At 43.8% G+C, this 14,663-nt stretch overlaps 1 protein-coding gene across 1 annotated transcript; it reads right to left on the bottom strand.

Annotated features, from left to right (window-relative positions):
- Positions 1–4,087: 4,087 nt before the first annotated feature.
- LOC145410697 (uncharacterized) lies at positions 4,088–14,424 on the bottom strand. Its single transcript, XM_080280808.1, has 9 exons — positions 13,370–14,424; positions 12,840–13,014; positions 10,761–10,916; positions 10,461–10,547; positions 9,913–10,047; positions 9,018–9,107; positions 5,984–6,199; positions 5,308–5,534; positions 4,088–4,211 (listed from the first exon to the last, which is right to left on the bottom strand). Exons 1-9 carry the CDS (start codon positions 14,422–14,424, stop codon positions 4,088–4,090), a joined length of 2,265 nt encoding a protein of 754 aa, XP_080136934.1.
- Between the last annotated feature and the right edge of the window lie 239 nt (positions 14,425–14,663).

The raw sequence follows: 14,663 nt of genomic DNA, 5'->3' as shown, positions 1-14,663 counted from the left end.
ATTCACACACCGTCTTTCTTTTACCCTTTCACTCCACTTTCCACATTAACATCATGGGTGTAAATCGGGGGGGGGGGGAATGTGTGGTATATATCCCCCCTCCCTGCCATACCTGCGTCGGAGGGTATGTATTATATAAGAATACCCCCTTACAATTCAGCCAATCCAGAAGAAATGCAAAGGTAAGTTTACAATTAGGGCCTACCCTCAATATACTCTCTGCCCCTTACACTGTGAATGTAGTTCCAGGAGTGAAATAAACAGTTTTTATTCGATTTTAACCATACTAGGTGGAAGGGTTGAGAGTCATCGAATGAGGAAATCTATTTTTTTTCTTTTTTTAGAACAATAGGTCAAAGGTCATGGGTGTTCCTCCCGCAAGAATCAATCAAGGCATGATATAACGCAAACAGTTCCTATCTTAATGTAACCAGATTTGATGGAAAGGTCTGTCAAAAGTACGATCAGCTCTCTTACAAGTCATGATATTAGACAGCTTCATGCTAGCATGGCAAATGGCAGTACTACCTCTCGTCACTGGGTAAATGTGTCCCAGAATACTCAAGTAACATATTGCCAAAGACGTGGAGTTTATGATGCTGTTGTCATGAGACTGAGACTTGGTTATAAATATTATTGGGAATTCATTTGAGATAACCCTGTACTATGTGCAGTTTGTGGAGCACCTGCAGTACACACACTGCAGCACCACATGATGAAATGGCCAATTACTGCAAGGTATAGAAACCCACGAGCAAATCTCATGGTTTATTAGTCAATGAAAATATGTGACTTCCCATTGTCCGTGAATAATTCTGAATTTGTACCTAAGTTCTACAGTAGATAGCAATATATTCATAACATGTACAGTTACACATACAAATACTTGCTATTCTCCAATCTATCTTACATTTATCGTCAACACTCATTACATTATTCATTACTGTGCATTTCTCACTTGTATATTTATGTCATAGCCTCATGGCCTAGCCAAGGCCAATTGGCCATCACTCACCGACCCCATACGACCCAGTGGTAAGGCAGTGCGATGTCATCTTAGGATGGGGCTAATGCTGCTGGACTGTACTTCTATGGCCTACTGCTTTGGTGCTACTTCTCTCTCTCTCTCTTATATGTAATGTATCTTATTAATTCCTTTACACTTTATAACATGTACTATAGCTAATATTTGCTAAAGAGCGTGTGGCTACACCCACGAATTTATAACCACAGACCGTAAATAACTGTACTTGCTGAAGACCGTGTGTTGCTACACCCACCACCTTCTTTTGTTGTATATTTGCTCTATATTCCCTTATAACAATAAATATTTCAATCAATCAATCAGTTTGAGGGGCAGGCCCTGACAAGCCTACTATTTTTTAAAACACGGTCACAGGGCAGGGTCAAAGTTGACCTTGCCCTGCGACCTTGATCTTTAAGCAATTGTTCTAAAAACAGTAGGTTTCGTCATGGAGTGGCCCTCAATCCTTCCACACAATGTTATTAAAAGGAAAAGAAAAAAAATCTAGCTACATAACGCTTGGAACTACTATACCTTGAGAATAGTTTCCAGTCGTGATATAACTCGAATAGTTTTTATCCATTTTAACCAAACTTGGTGGAAATGTTAAGGGGTCTTCCAGTGAGGAAACATATTATTTTTAGAACCTTATATCAGAGCAATACATCTGTTACGAAGAACTGCCAGGAAAGGATTTAGAGTCGTAGTACTGTCATATTCTGCTAATGAGCTACCGGAAATCAACTGCTGAAGAACGAAAATCTAGAACAAGTTAGAGTGAAAAATAACGATAGTCTCCAGTGACTGTATCAGTGGGTTTCTGAATTTATTGCCCACTTTATCGTTGTTTATCGTAAAATGTATCACTATTCATGTCCCCAAATCTATACCTGTTTATCATAGAATTACAAACATTATTTTTTCAGCTTTTATTTGAATTAATGTCTACACGATTTTATTTTAGTGTTTTTTATTAGCCTTAACAATAATTACTTGGTTTAATGACTTTGAAGTGGGTACACACACACACACACACACACACACACACACACACACACACACACACACACACACACATATATATATATATATATATTTATATATATATATATATATATATATATATATATATATATATATATATATATATATATATATATGTATGTATATTATTTGAGTCAGGGTTTGGTTTATATTTTTACTTTTCTTATTTGCTCTAACAATACTAATTTTACTTAATGAAGTGAAGTGGATATCAATACAGGGTGATCCATAAATAATGCCCCAATTCCACTCCCCTGAGCTAATATCCTCTTGTGTTGTGGGGACGGCTGAGTCAGTGTTATCAGCATCTACCCTGCATCATGTAATTACCTTCTATTCCCACTGCCACAACCACACCCACACCAGCCGACTGAGCCGTCTCCGCAGCACATAAGATACTGCTACGTGAGTTTCAAATGGAATGATATTTACGAACCATCCTGTACAAGAGAAAAAAAATCAGAATCATTTAGGAATTATTTAACATATATCACTTAGAGTGGACATGCTTTTCACTATATTGTATTTTTACCTTAACCTGGCCTAATATTACCCTCCCTCCACCTTCACTGCTGAGGTGTAACAATTAAGTGAACCCAGAATATGATGACAGGCGCGATAAAGTGCTGCGGGAAAGATGCATTTTTTTTTTTTTTCACTGGGCTGCATGAAATAAACTACAAAAGGACGAAAATCTGGGCCAAGCTAAGGTGATAAGAGTATAGGAACACTGACAATAATAATAATAATAATAATAATAATAATAACTAGATCTCTGTAACTGTCCTGCAGACAGTCGCTAGTCTCCATCTACTATTTCTTACAATGACCTTGACCCCACTGGGGAGAGTTTGATTTTTCCTATTGGCAATGGCCCATTCCAAGACATAACCTGGGCAATTCAGATTCCTTGCGCAGGTCCCATTGAAATCTCTGGTGGACGTGACCAACTTATCTCGTACACAACATAATACTGATACGACACTTTCTGATATGCCCTTCCACTGCACATAAAAGATTTGGATTTTTTTCTATCAGCAACGGCCTATGCCAGGACACATAACCTGGGCCCTTCAGATTCCTCGTGCAATCCCAGGTTCTCCTGGATTCATCGTGAGACTCTGAGGCCGGATTAAGAATAATACCAGCAAAAACAAGTCTCCACCTATGTCAGAGGTGGAGACTAATAATACTACAGCCAAAGAAGAAGTAGGAAAAAGAAGAATAAGAACTGAAATAAAAGTAATTCCCAAAGCCCCGTGCTTGTCGTTATGTTCTTACTGTTCACTTTTTGATCTTGTTTATTTATCTATTGTTGGAAACATCTTCAAACCATTCTTTTTTTTTTTTTTGTCTGACCCTGGGCATAAATTTCAAAGCCCGTTCCCCTTCTCTCCCTCTCTCCACCCCTGTCACCCTTTCTCTCCCTTCCTCCACCCATCCACTTTTCTCCCTCCCTCCACTCTTTCACCCTCTTCTCTTTCTTCCTCGACCCCTTTCCGTCTCTTCTCTCCCTTCTTCCACTTCTCTCCCTCTCTCCACCCCCTTCAGCCTCCTCTCTACCTTTCTTCTTCCTTCCATCCCTTCTCTCCCTCCCTCCATCTCTTCTCTCCCTCCCTTCACCCTTTCACTCTCTTCTCTCCCTTTTTTCTTCCTTCCACCTCTGCTCTTCTTCCCTCCCTCCCCTTCTCTTTCTACCTCCACTCCGCCTCTACCTCCCTCCACCCCTGCAATCTTTCTCTCTGTCCCTCCACCTCCTTCTCTTCCTCCCTCCACTCTTTCACCCTCATCTCTTCATCCCTTCCACTCCCTTACTCTTCCTCTCTTTCCATCCCTTCATCTATTTCTCTCCTTCTCTCCACCCCTTCTCTCCCTCCTTCCACTCAGCCATCCCTTCCCTTCCTCCAACCCCAACCCCTTCTCTCTCTCTCTCTCTCTCTTCCTCCATTCTCTTCTCTCACTCCACCTCCTTCTCTCCCTCCCTCCACACTTTCCTCCACTCCCCCACCCCTGCCAGGCTCACACGCTTGCCCAGGGTGGAATGAGTCCTTTGCACCCCTCCACAGGCACGTCGAAGTCAGGCAGATTCTCCAGGTCCTCTCCAGCCCTCACCGTTCCAGCCTGGTCGATGGAGAGGGGGTAGCTGGGGGAGAGGGGGTAGGTCATCATCATCATCATCATCATCAACATCATCATCATCAATAACAACAAAAATATTACGGTTAGTTCTTCTTCATCATCATCATCATCATCATCATAATCAGCAGCAGTAGCACCACCATCCCCATCATCCTCATCAACATCATCATCAACAAGAATAACAAAAACAACAATATTAGAGTTAGGTTTTTCATTATCCTTATTATTAGAGTTAGTAATACTGGCTTCCACCTCATTATCATCATCATAATTACTGCAGTTTAAAGTTAGTTTATCGTCATCATCATCGCTTTTCCAACACCCTTCGTCTGTTTTACCTCCTTTGTGTCGTCTTCTGAGCCATCTCCATCCGTCTCACATATCATACCTTCACCGATTTGCACCACTTCCTCATCTCACCAACACTCATACTCCTAACTTTCACTAACCTAATCTGAGGTATATATCACTGAATAGGACAGTAAGGGGTAATATGCAAAATAAATCGCCTAGGAGACGGTGTTTGGAAGCTTCCTTAACTGACGAGAATACTGGCCCTACTCAGATTGATGTCCTCACCCACTCATCATCCACCCACACCCGCCTCCTTACCCACTCATCATCCACTCACACCTGCATCCTCACCCACTCGTCATCCACTCACAACTGCCTCCTTACCCACTCATCATCCACTCATACCTGCCCCATCACCCACTCATCACCCACCCACACCCACCTCCTCACCCACCTACACCCACCTCCTCACCCGCTCACACCTGCCTCCTCACCCACTCATCACCCTCTCACGCCCACCTCCTCACCCACTCACACCTGCCTCCTCACCCACTCATCACCCTCTCACATCCACCTTCTCACCGACTCACACCCACCTCCTCACCCACTCAGCACCCTCTCACGCCCACCTCCTCACCCACTCACACCTGCCTCCCCACCCACTCATCACCCTCTCACACCCACCTCCTCACCCACTCACACCCACCTCCTCACCCACTCACACCCACCTCCTCACCCACTCACACCCACTTCCTCACCCTCTCACACCAGCCTCCTCACCCACTCACACCCGCCTCCACACCCACCTCATAAACCTGCACCTGGACGTCTCATCTGCCGGTCCTCTGATATACGTCGCCAAAGCTTCGTCCGCCAGGGTCTGTAGCTTCCTGATGGCGGCCAGGGAGGAGGGGTCAGCCAGGGCACCCACCTCCTCAGACAAACCCCACGTGTGTTCCGCCCACAGCGCCCTTCGTAGTGACGCAACCCCGCCGTTGCTCACTGCTTCTGCGGCCCCGTTGTGGTGGCGGACCTGAATAAGAAAGTGGAGTGAGCAAGAGAACCTCCATAGTGAGAGAGAGAGAGAGAGAGAGAGAGAGAGAGAGAGAGAAACTTCCAGGTGTACTTTTCCCGGAGCGTCCTTTATAGTGACGTCACCTCACGCATAGTCACTGCTTCTGTGGTTTTGTTGTGGCTGTAGACCTGGCTGAGACAATGAGAGAAAGTAGCTCTGCTCTACCTCATACGCAGAAGTGAACGCAGGAAATGGACTGTCCTAGGCTGCTGTACCGCTGCTTGCTCAGTGGGTGGCAAGACATCTCACACTAAATTTCCGTCAACGGTAAGGTAGTTAACAACAACGCCTATAAACCTCCAGACACTAAGGTCTCACACACACAAAAAATGTTACCCCAACTACAAAACTAATTACAAACCCCTTCACAAAATAAGTAAATAAATAAAAATCCCGGCCCCCCTCACCTGTCTGGCCAGCACAGCAATTTCGGTATCCCTGGTGGCGTCCAAGGAGCGCTGGTTGAGGTTGGCGGATCCCACAAAGGCGGTGTCATCGTCTGCGATCATCAGCTTCGAGTGCACGTAGATGGGGAACCTCGCCTTCTGCCGCCACTCCCACTCCGTGCTCCTGGGGCGAGGTGTCTGGGCCCCGGAGTTCTCTACCTTCTGCCGGGCCTCCTTCTGCAGTGTGTAATGTGGGAAAAAGTGATTCAGACTTGTAGGCTATTGTAGACGGTAATCAGAGTTTCATAACGTCTTCTTCATAGCGATTTATTATGCTTTGTACACCTTGATTTTTGTCTTTTTATTTTAGTACCAACACATTTTGCCTCAGATACAAGGGGTAAGTAAAAACATGCGAACTAAATTGATTAGAAAAAGTTGTTACGAAATCCCCTACGCCGCTTACAATACTGCCAATGGAAAGATAATGATGAAGTGAATGACGGGCGAAAAAAAAAAAAAAGGAAAAAGAAAATTAGCGCCATCACCATCAAAGATCTAAATCACATACTCAAATCAAATCTCTTGGCGGGAAAATCCATATTCTTCAAAACATAATTCATCTAGTAGTTTTTGGCTTTGTTATGAGCAATGAATATATTTTTTTTTAAATCACTGTGAACTGTCATATGATTCTGCTTAATGGTTAATGTTAGATGGACATGAGTAGATGTGCGTTCTGATTTGATAATATTTATTGTAGAGAAAGTTACAGTCTTATAATCATGCATTCGACTCTTATCAAAATGGAGGAGTGCATTGCTTATTTTTTTTTTCTTTCTCTCTCTAAAGTACTTGAAGTCTTTTATGAGGTGAATCAAATTGTCTGGAGGTGACTGGAATAAGCTCAAAGACACCATCGAAGGGAAAGGATCAAATGCAGAGGCATGTAAACTGCATATTTTTTTTTTCTTTTTTTAATGCGAGGAAGAAGGAACCAAAGGCCATGAGCCCGCAGTAACAGTTCCCTCCAAGAGAAAAACAAAATACAATATAGAGCCAAATTCAAGATCCGATCATTTTGAGATGCCTGGACACACTGCGTTTGAAAGACTGGAGATCATAGGCAGCAGGAAATACAGACAGAGGGAGACAGTTCCAGAGCTGACCTGTTGCATAAATGAAAGACTGGGAGTAACGGTTAACTCTTGCATTAGAGAGTTGGACAGAAAAGGGATGAGAGTTTGCTGCCAGACGGGTGCTACGCGCCCGTCGTAGAGGTGGAGGAATGCAAGCAGACAGTTCAGAGGAGCAGTGACCATTAAAGTAGCGATAGAAAAGAGATAAAGATGCAACAGTGCGGCGAAGAGACAGAGGTTGAAGGGAGTCAGTAAGAGGAGGAGAGTTAATGAGACGAAAAGCCTTTGACTCCACTCTATTGAGAAGAGCTGTATGTGGGGAGCCTCCCCACACATGAGAGTTGTACTCCACACAGGGGCAGATAAAACCCCTGTATAAAGTCAACAATTGTGCAGGGGTAAAGAAAGAGCGGAGTCGGCTTAGCACACCCAATCTCTTGGAAACAGATTTTACAAGAGATGTAATATGATCTTTCCAAGATAAGTCCCAAGTAAATGAAACCCCAGGCATGTTCAAGGATGATGCAGGATTAAGCTGAATATTATTAAACATTAGTGGGTATACCTGTGGAAGATTTTGTCGGGTTGATAGGTGTAAGAACTGAGTCTTAGATGCATTAAAGACAACCATATTATTTTTACCCCAGTCAGAGATACGAGCCAAGTCAGACATTAGGTGTGCCATAGCTTCATCCCTTGTTTGTTGAAGTAACTGTTGAGATGGGCGTTGCGGGAACCGAATGGAAAGGTGAAGGGTGGAGTCATCAGCATATGAGTGGATAGGGTTAGATGTACAGCTTAGAAGATCATTGATGAATAAAAGGAAGAGAGTTGGTGATAGGACAGAGCCCTGAGGAACACCACTGTTGATAGATCTAGGAGAAGAACGATGGCCGTCTACAACAGCGGCTATAGAACAACCAGAAAGGAAGCTAGCGATGAAGGCACAGATAGAAGGATAGAAACCGTAGGAGGGCAGTTTGGAAATTAAAGATTTATGCCAGACTCGATCGAAAGCCTTTGAGATGTCAAGTGCAATGGCAAAGCTTTCACCAAAGTCCCGAAAGGAGGATGACCAGGAGTCTGAAAGGTAGGTGAGAAGATCGCCTGTGGAGCGTCCCTGACGGAACCCATACTGACGATCGGAAAGAAGGTTGTGATAGGAAAGATGCCTTAAAATTTTTCTATTAAGAATTGACTAGAAAACTTTTGAAATACAGGACGTTAAAGCAATTGGACGATAGTTGGAGGGTTGGGAGTGGTCACCCTTCTTTGGGACTGGCTGAATGAGAGCAAACTTCCAGCAAGAAGGAAAGGTACAAGTTGACAGACAAAGGCGAAAGAGTTTGCCTAGGCAGGGTGTAAGCACAGAAGCACAGTTCTTGAGAACAACAGGAGGGACCCCATCAGGCCCATATGCCTTGTTAGTACTGAGGCCAGTGATGGCAGAAAATACATCAACTGAAGAAATTTTAATGTCAGCCATGAGGAAGTCAGAGGGGGGAAGTGATGGAGGAACAGCACCGGAATCGTCTAAGGTGGAATTGGAGGGGAAAGTCTGTGCGAAGAGATCTGCTTTATCAGTAGAAGAAATAGCTACAGAACCATCAGAGTAGAAAAGAGGAGGGAAGGATGATATATAATTACAGTTTGTGCATTTGAATTTAGCGGTGAGTTTCGTCTTTTTCCAGTTTATTTATCGAAACTCTAGGGCGAGAGAGAGAGAGAGAGAGAGAGAGAGTACAGACCTATAGCCTTCCCCTAACATTTATTTATATTTTGCCTCTAGCATCATGTTCTACAATTAATCCCCTGCTTCAACCCAAAATGAAGAGATGGAAATTTTGGGCCAATTAGAAGTGGCTGGAGTATATTTTAATTAATCTAGGTAAAGAGAGAGATTAACCTTGACTTACCTTGCCTAAGAAGAGAATAAGAAGGTAGTCTCTAGGGTGGAGGTCGGAGCCAACTTCCTTGAGAGCTGCCCCTATCTTGCCGTACATCATCTGTGACAAAGAGAGAGAGAGAGAGAGAGAGTTAAATACATACATTTTCACACACAAACACACACACACCAAAAAAAAAAAATTCTATCTCTTTGGCGATTTGAAGTTCACGTAAACGCCTTTTTTTTTCATTGAGAGAAACGTAAGAGCCGATTTTTTTTTTTTTTTTTTTTTGTGGTTGACAGTACAGGGTGGTCCAAAAATAACGCATCTCTATTCTCGCGTGTTGTGGGGACGGCCCTATCAGCGTTACCAGTGTCTGTCTACCCTATATGACTTTCTATTTCCCACAGCCGTTTTCATTGTTTATAGTGTCTTCTTTATGTCTATCTATCTATCTATTGCCAGACGCCTTAATACCTCATACGGGGTGGCCACAAACAAATCGCCTCCACGTCACCCTGTCCCCCGCCATTTCACTTTATGTACTATCATTATTATTGTTATTTTTATTATTATTATTATTATTATTATTATTATTATTATATACTACTATTACTATTATTGTTTTTATTATTGTTATTATTATTATTATTATTATTATTATTATTATTATCATTATTATGTGACTAGCCCCAAATATCAGTGCTAATCTATTGTTAAAACTCAGCATTTACGATGGAGAGATGGCACCTTTAGGCCAAAAATGCAAAAACTAAAAAATAAAAGGTAACATAAAACTACCTTAATATCCGCAGTACCCACACCAGCAGACTGAGCCGTTCCCTTAACACACAAACCCAAGGAGTGCACCATACTTACCAACCTGCACCGCGTACCGTCTCCACCCTCCCCCTCCACGTACCTGTATCGTGAGGAACTGGAAATGAAGGATGGACTTGATGCTGCATTTGTGGGCTGGATTGCACGGGTTTCCTTCGGGCATGAGAGGAATGACGATGTAGGCGCGAAAATCCTCACCTTGGCGGATTTTGCTTACCTGAGAAGAAATAAGGTGGTGGTAGTAGTAGTAGTAGTAGTAGTAGTAAATGAAAATTATTTAGGAAAGAGAGAGAGAGAGAGAGAGAGAGAGAGAGAGAGCAGAAGTTCTAGGGCAACAACTAAATGACACACAACTATTTATTTTTTACATTTTCAAAGGTAACTCTATTATTATTATTATTATTATTATTATTATTATTATTATTATCATTATCATTATTTTATTCAGGGGGAACCAATTAGCAAGAAGCAAAAAATCAAATAATACTCCCCATTTTTTTTTTTTTTTTTTAGGGGTCGAGGGAGAACTCAACTATTTTTCAAAGCAATTTCAAGGTTCGGGGGAAGTCAAACAAAAATAATAATGATAAAAAAATCTTCCTCCATGCTCAGAGTCTCTTCGGTACTCACTATTTTCTCGGCAATTTCCAGGGGGACGAGATTTTTGGCCGAAATGTGCTGGTCCCGACTCCACTCAGGCGCCGAACCGATGAAGTACTGCCGAAGAGGAGGAAAGAAACAAAAAATGGTTGGTTTGGTTAATTTTGGGTGTTAGTTTGGGTATTTGTAGTTACGTGTTTATTAGTCTATCTTACAATTAGTTTATCTGTCTGTCTGTCTGTCTATCTTATGCAAGTGCCAATCAATCACTCAGTCAATCAGTTAATCAGTCTACCAATCTATCCATCTGTCTGTCTGTCTCTCTCTCACCTGACTCTCCACATATATGAACCGCTGTGCTCTCCTTATCAGTCTCACAGCCCCTTTATGTAAACTCCTATCAATGACTCTGCCTTCAGTAGAGTCCAGGATGCTGACTCTCCCGCTGCTGAACACTGCTGAGTCGTTGTCGATGGAACGCACAACCTGAAGAAGGCGAGGAAGAAGGGGGTGAAGAAGGGCATGGTGATGAAGATGAATGATGGTGGTGGTGGTGGTGGTGGTGGTGGTGGTGGTGGTGGTGGTGGTGGTGGTGGTGGTGATGATGATGATGATGATGATGATGATGATGATGATGATAATAATAATAATAATAATAATAACAACAACAAAAACAACAGCAACAAGAACAACAACAACAACAACAATAATAATAATAATAATAATAATAATAATTAATAAGCGGTTGTAGTCCTAGTGAAAGTGAACAGAGCATAACAGGATGATGTTATCGGGGGGGAAGAGAGAGAGAGAGAGAGAGAGAATGTAAACAGAGTATAACAGGATGATGTTATCGGGGAGACAGAGAGAGAGAGAGAGAGAGGGTGGAGGAGGTGAGAGAAAATTCCCAACAAAATGAAACAAAAATAATGTTCTACTCTTTGTATCTGGCAGACATACAATCATCATCATTGAAGGACTGAGGGGGTAGGTTCTCCTGGATCAAAAAGTCATAGTAAGGGGGTGAGGGTGCGCTACCAGAAGGGTGCTACGCACTTGCCATAATGGAGGAGGGATGAAAGAAAACCGTTCAGAGGAGCTATTGCCATTAAATTATTGATAATAAAGAGATAAAGATGCAACAGTGTGCCAAACAGACAGAGGTTGATGGGAGTCAATAACAGGAGGACAGCTAATGAGACGAAAAGACTTTGGCTTCACTCTGCTGGGAAGAGCTGTATGTGGATAGTCCCCACCCACCCCACACACACTCACAAATGAGAGCTGTACTGCATACAGGAGAGAGTAAATCCCCTGTATAAAGTATGCAGATGTGCGAGAATAAAGAAGGCACGAAGACGGTTTAGCACATCTAATCACTTGAAAGCACATTTTGCAAGAGAGGTAATGTGATCTTTCCATGATAGGTCCCGAGCGCGTGAACTTCCAAAAACATTGGGATGGTGCAGCACTGAGTTGTATATTGCTGAAAATGAAAGGGAACTCCTGCAGAAGATTTTGTGGGATAGAAGGATGTAGGAACTGAGTTTTTGAAGCATTAAAAACAATAAGGTTTCTTTTTCTTCAATCAGAGATACAAGCAAAGTCAGAAATTTGGTGTGCCATAACCTTATTCCGTGAATGTTGAAGTAACTGCTGTGATGGACACTGTGAGAAACGGATGGAAAGATGAAGGGTGGTGTCATCAGCATATGGGTGGATAGGTTAGACGTACAGCTTAGGTCATTCATGAATAGAAGGAAGAGAGTTGGTGACGGGACAGAACTCTGAGGAATACCAATACTGATAGCTCAAGGAGAACGATGGCAGTCGACAACAGCATCTATTGAGCGATCAGAAAGGAAGCTATAGACTAATGCACAGACAGAAAACAGAAACCGTCAGAAGGAGCCTGAAAGTTAATATTTATGCTAGAGTCGGTTGAAGGCCACAGCGTTATCTGGTGCAATGGCAAACTCTCTCCAAAGTCCCGAAATGAGGATGACAAGGTGTTTTAAAGGAATGTGTGAAGCTAGCGAGTGGAGCGTCCCTGATGGAATCCATACTGGTGATCGGAAAAGTTTTGAGGCATTTATGGTCCCCCCCACCCCGGGCTCCAAGGCTAAGTGCTGAGACGCCACTTTTGAAATCCTGTAACAGGAAATGTGGCGTGTAATGTGCATGTAGGTTGGTGCAATCAGTAAGAGTAAAATGTATAGGAGAGAATGCTGGCCTATCCCTCGCGTTTCTTAAACAATAATAAAAGTCAGCAAAGTTAGTCTTGAGGGCTCCAGTTTTCCCTACCGCCAGTTTGCCATCCTCCTCAAGAGTACTGCCCTGTTCGACTGGTGCTATTGCAGTCTATTCTCTCGTTAAAGTGAAAGAGCTATGGTTAATTTAGGCCCTCACCTGCACTTCCCACGTTGTCTCACCATCACCACCTTCATCATCATCATCCCCTCCCTGAGACTCCAGCAGGTCTTCCTGGTAGGACTGGACGAGGAGATAGGACTTTTTAGGGACCTGCTTCCTCCACCGCTCCTCGAAGTTCCTCAGGAGATCAATGGCAGCTCGACCAGTCACTCTGTGGGGCCAAATTGAAGTCCTCTGAAACTGAGGTATAATGCACAGATTACACAGCAAAGGAAGAAATGCATCGAAATCTCCAAAGCCACTAGAAATACGACGCTTACTGAGAGCACAAACATGTGAGCAAACCTCCTATTTTATTTATCTATTTATCTATTTTTTTATTATTTATAAATCAGCCTACATCCAACATTACAGAACGTAGTCAGCGACAATACAGAGAGGTCAGACGTGTTCTTTCATCGCCACTTCAGAAATCAGCGTAAAATATTCGGAGTTTTCCCACACTTCAGCGCTCTCAGTTTAAACAAGATAAGCCTCAAGGTGAAGAGGGTTTGTCACTACGAAACCTGGCATGGACGTCGTGCCAAGGCTCACGAGGACCCTGGCCCTCCTTCACGTTTGTGAATCCGTTGTGGAAGTCGCCCCTGTGGTCCCCCGCCAGCGTGGAGAACAGCTCGTGGTCCGGAGTGTCCCAGCGCCCTCTGGTGAGGTCAAGTCCGCCCACAAAGGCAATCAGGTCACCTTTCCCGTCGTCCGTCACTATCACTTTCTGGTGATGCGTCCAAACTGCTTCGATGATCTGTTCCTTGATGATGCAGGTGGAAGTTCTCTTGCGCCTGATTTTCTCCACCTGGACTCCAGTATTGTAGAAGTACTTATCGGTGTCTTCATCATACGTGTGCAGAAGCCCAGCACATAGCCCTCCCGAGAACTTCTCATTCCATATGAGCAGGAGAACTCGCACCCCTTCGCTGGCTTTTTGAATCAGGATCTCTCCAAGCGTTCTTTTCTCCCTCTCGAGCCTCGTTCCGGTCCACACGCTCCAGCCGGCGATATAGATAAACTCCTTAGCCCCAAGCAAGGCCTTGGCAATGTCCTGGAACGCACTTGCCCCCCCTTTGGTCATCCCAGGCACATTGACAACATGAGCGTCCTGGTAGAAGGTGACGGATCCTCCCTTGCGTATTGGAAAGTAGGTCCGCGGCACCTCGATGCCCTCCCCTTGAGCCTGAGCCGCTGGGGTATAGCTGATCTTCATGTTGATTTTCCCCCCTCCGCCAGTGAGATAAACTGGACCATCTCTATTCCAAGCCTTTCCAGGATCACCCAGCAGAATTCGCCCTCGACCTATTTCCTGCGACCTGAGCTTGTCCTTATCCCATGCGATGACGTCCAGGTATTCCGCCGCCTCGCACACTGGAATGCTGATCCTCTCGCCGAACACAGCGCTGATGGAGTTCCTCCTGACTCCCGTGGTAAGAACGTCTCTTCCCCCGAGCACTACAGACACCCACACATCGGACCAATCGCCACGCACGATGTGGAATAAGAGGTTGTCTCGATCTTCAAAATTCTCACCGCTCACGACCTCAATGTCTAAATCTCCATGTAGCAGCTTCATCGTCTCAGTTACTAATCCCTTTCACTCTGCTGGGGATGCTGAAACGGGACACCTTTCCACAATGACACTGATATCGCTGTTCCCGGTTATACAAATGTCCCTTGACTGCCTTATCTCCCAAACTGAGGAGGATGGATGATGGAGAGTAGCTTCAGCCTGCGTTCACTTGGTTCACGTCCAAATGAACTTGGGTCCACATCAAATATTTCAATACGGGTGACGGTGGTAAAATTGGAAAA

Source organism: Coenobita brevimanus, chromosome 86, assembly GCF_032717465.1.
Source record: "Coenobita brevimanus isolate Jiangsu-jjx chromosome 86, ASM3271746v2, whole genome shotgun sequence".
Lineage (NCBI taxonomy): Eukaryota > Metazoa > Arthropoda > Malacostraca > Decapoda > Coenobitidae > Coenobita > Coenobita brevimanus.
Note: the sequence above shows the minus strand (reverse complement) of the source record. Positions and strands in the feature narration are given on the sequence as shown.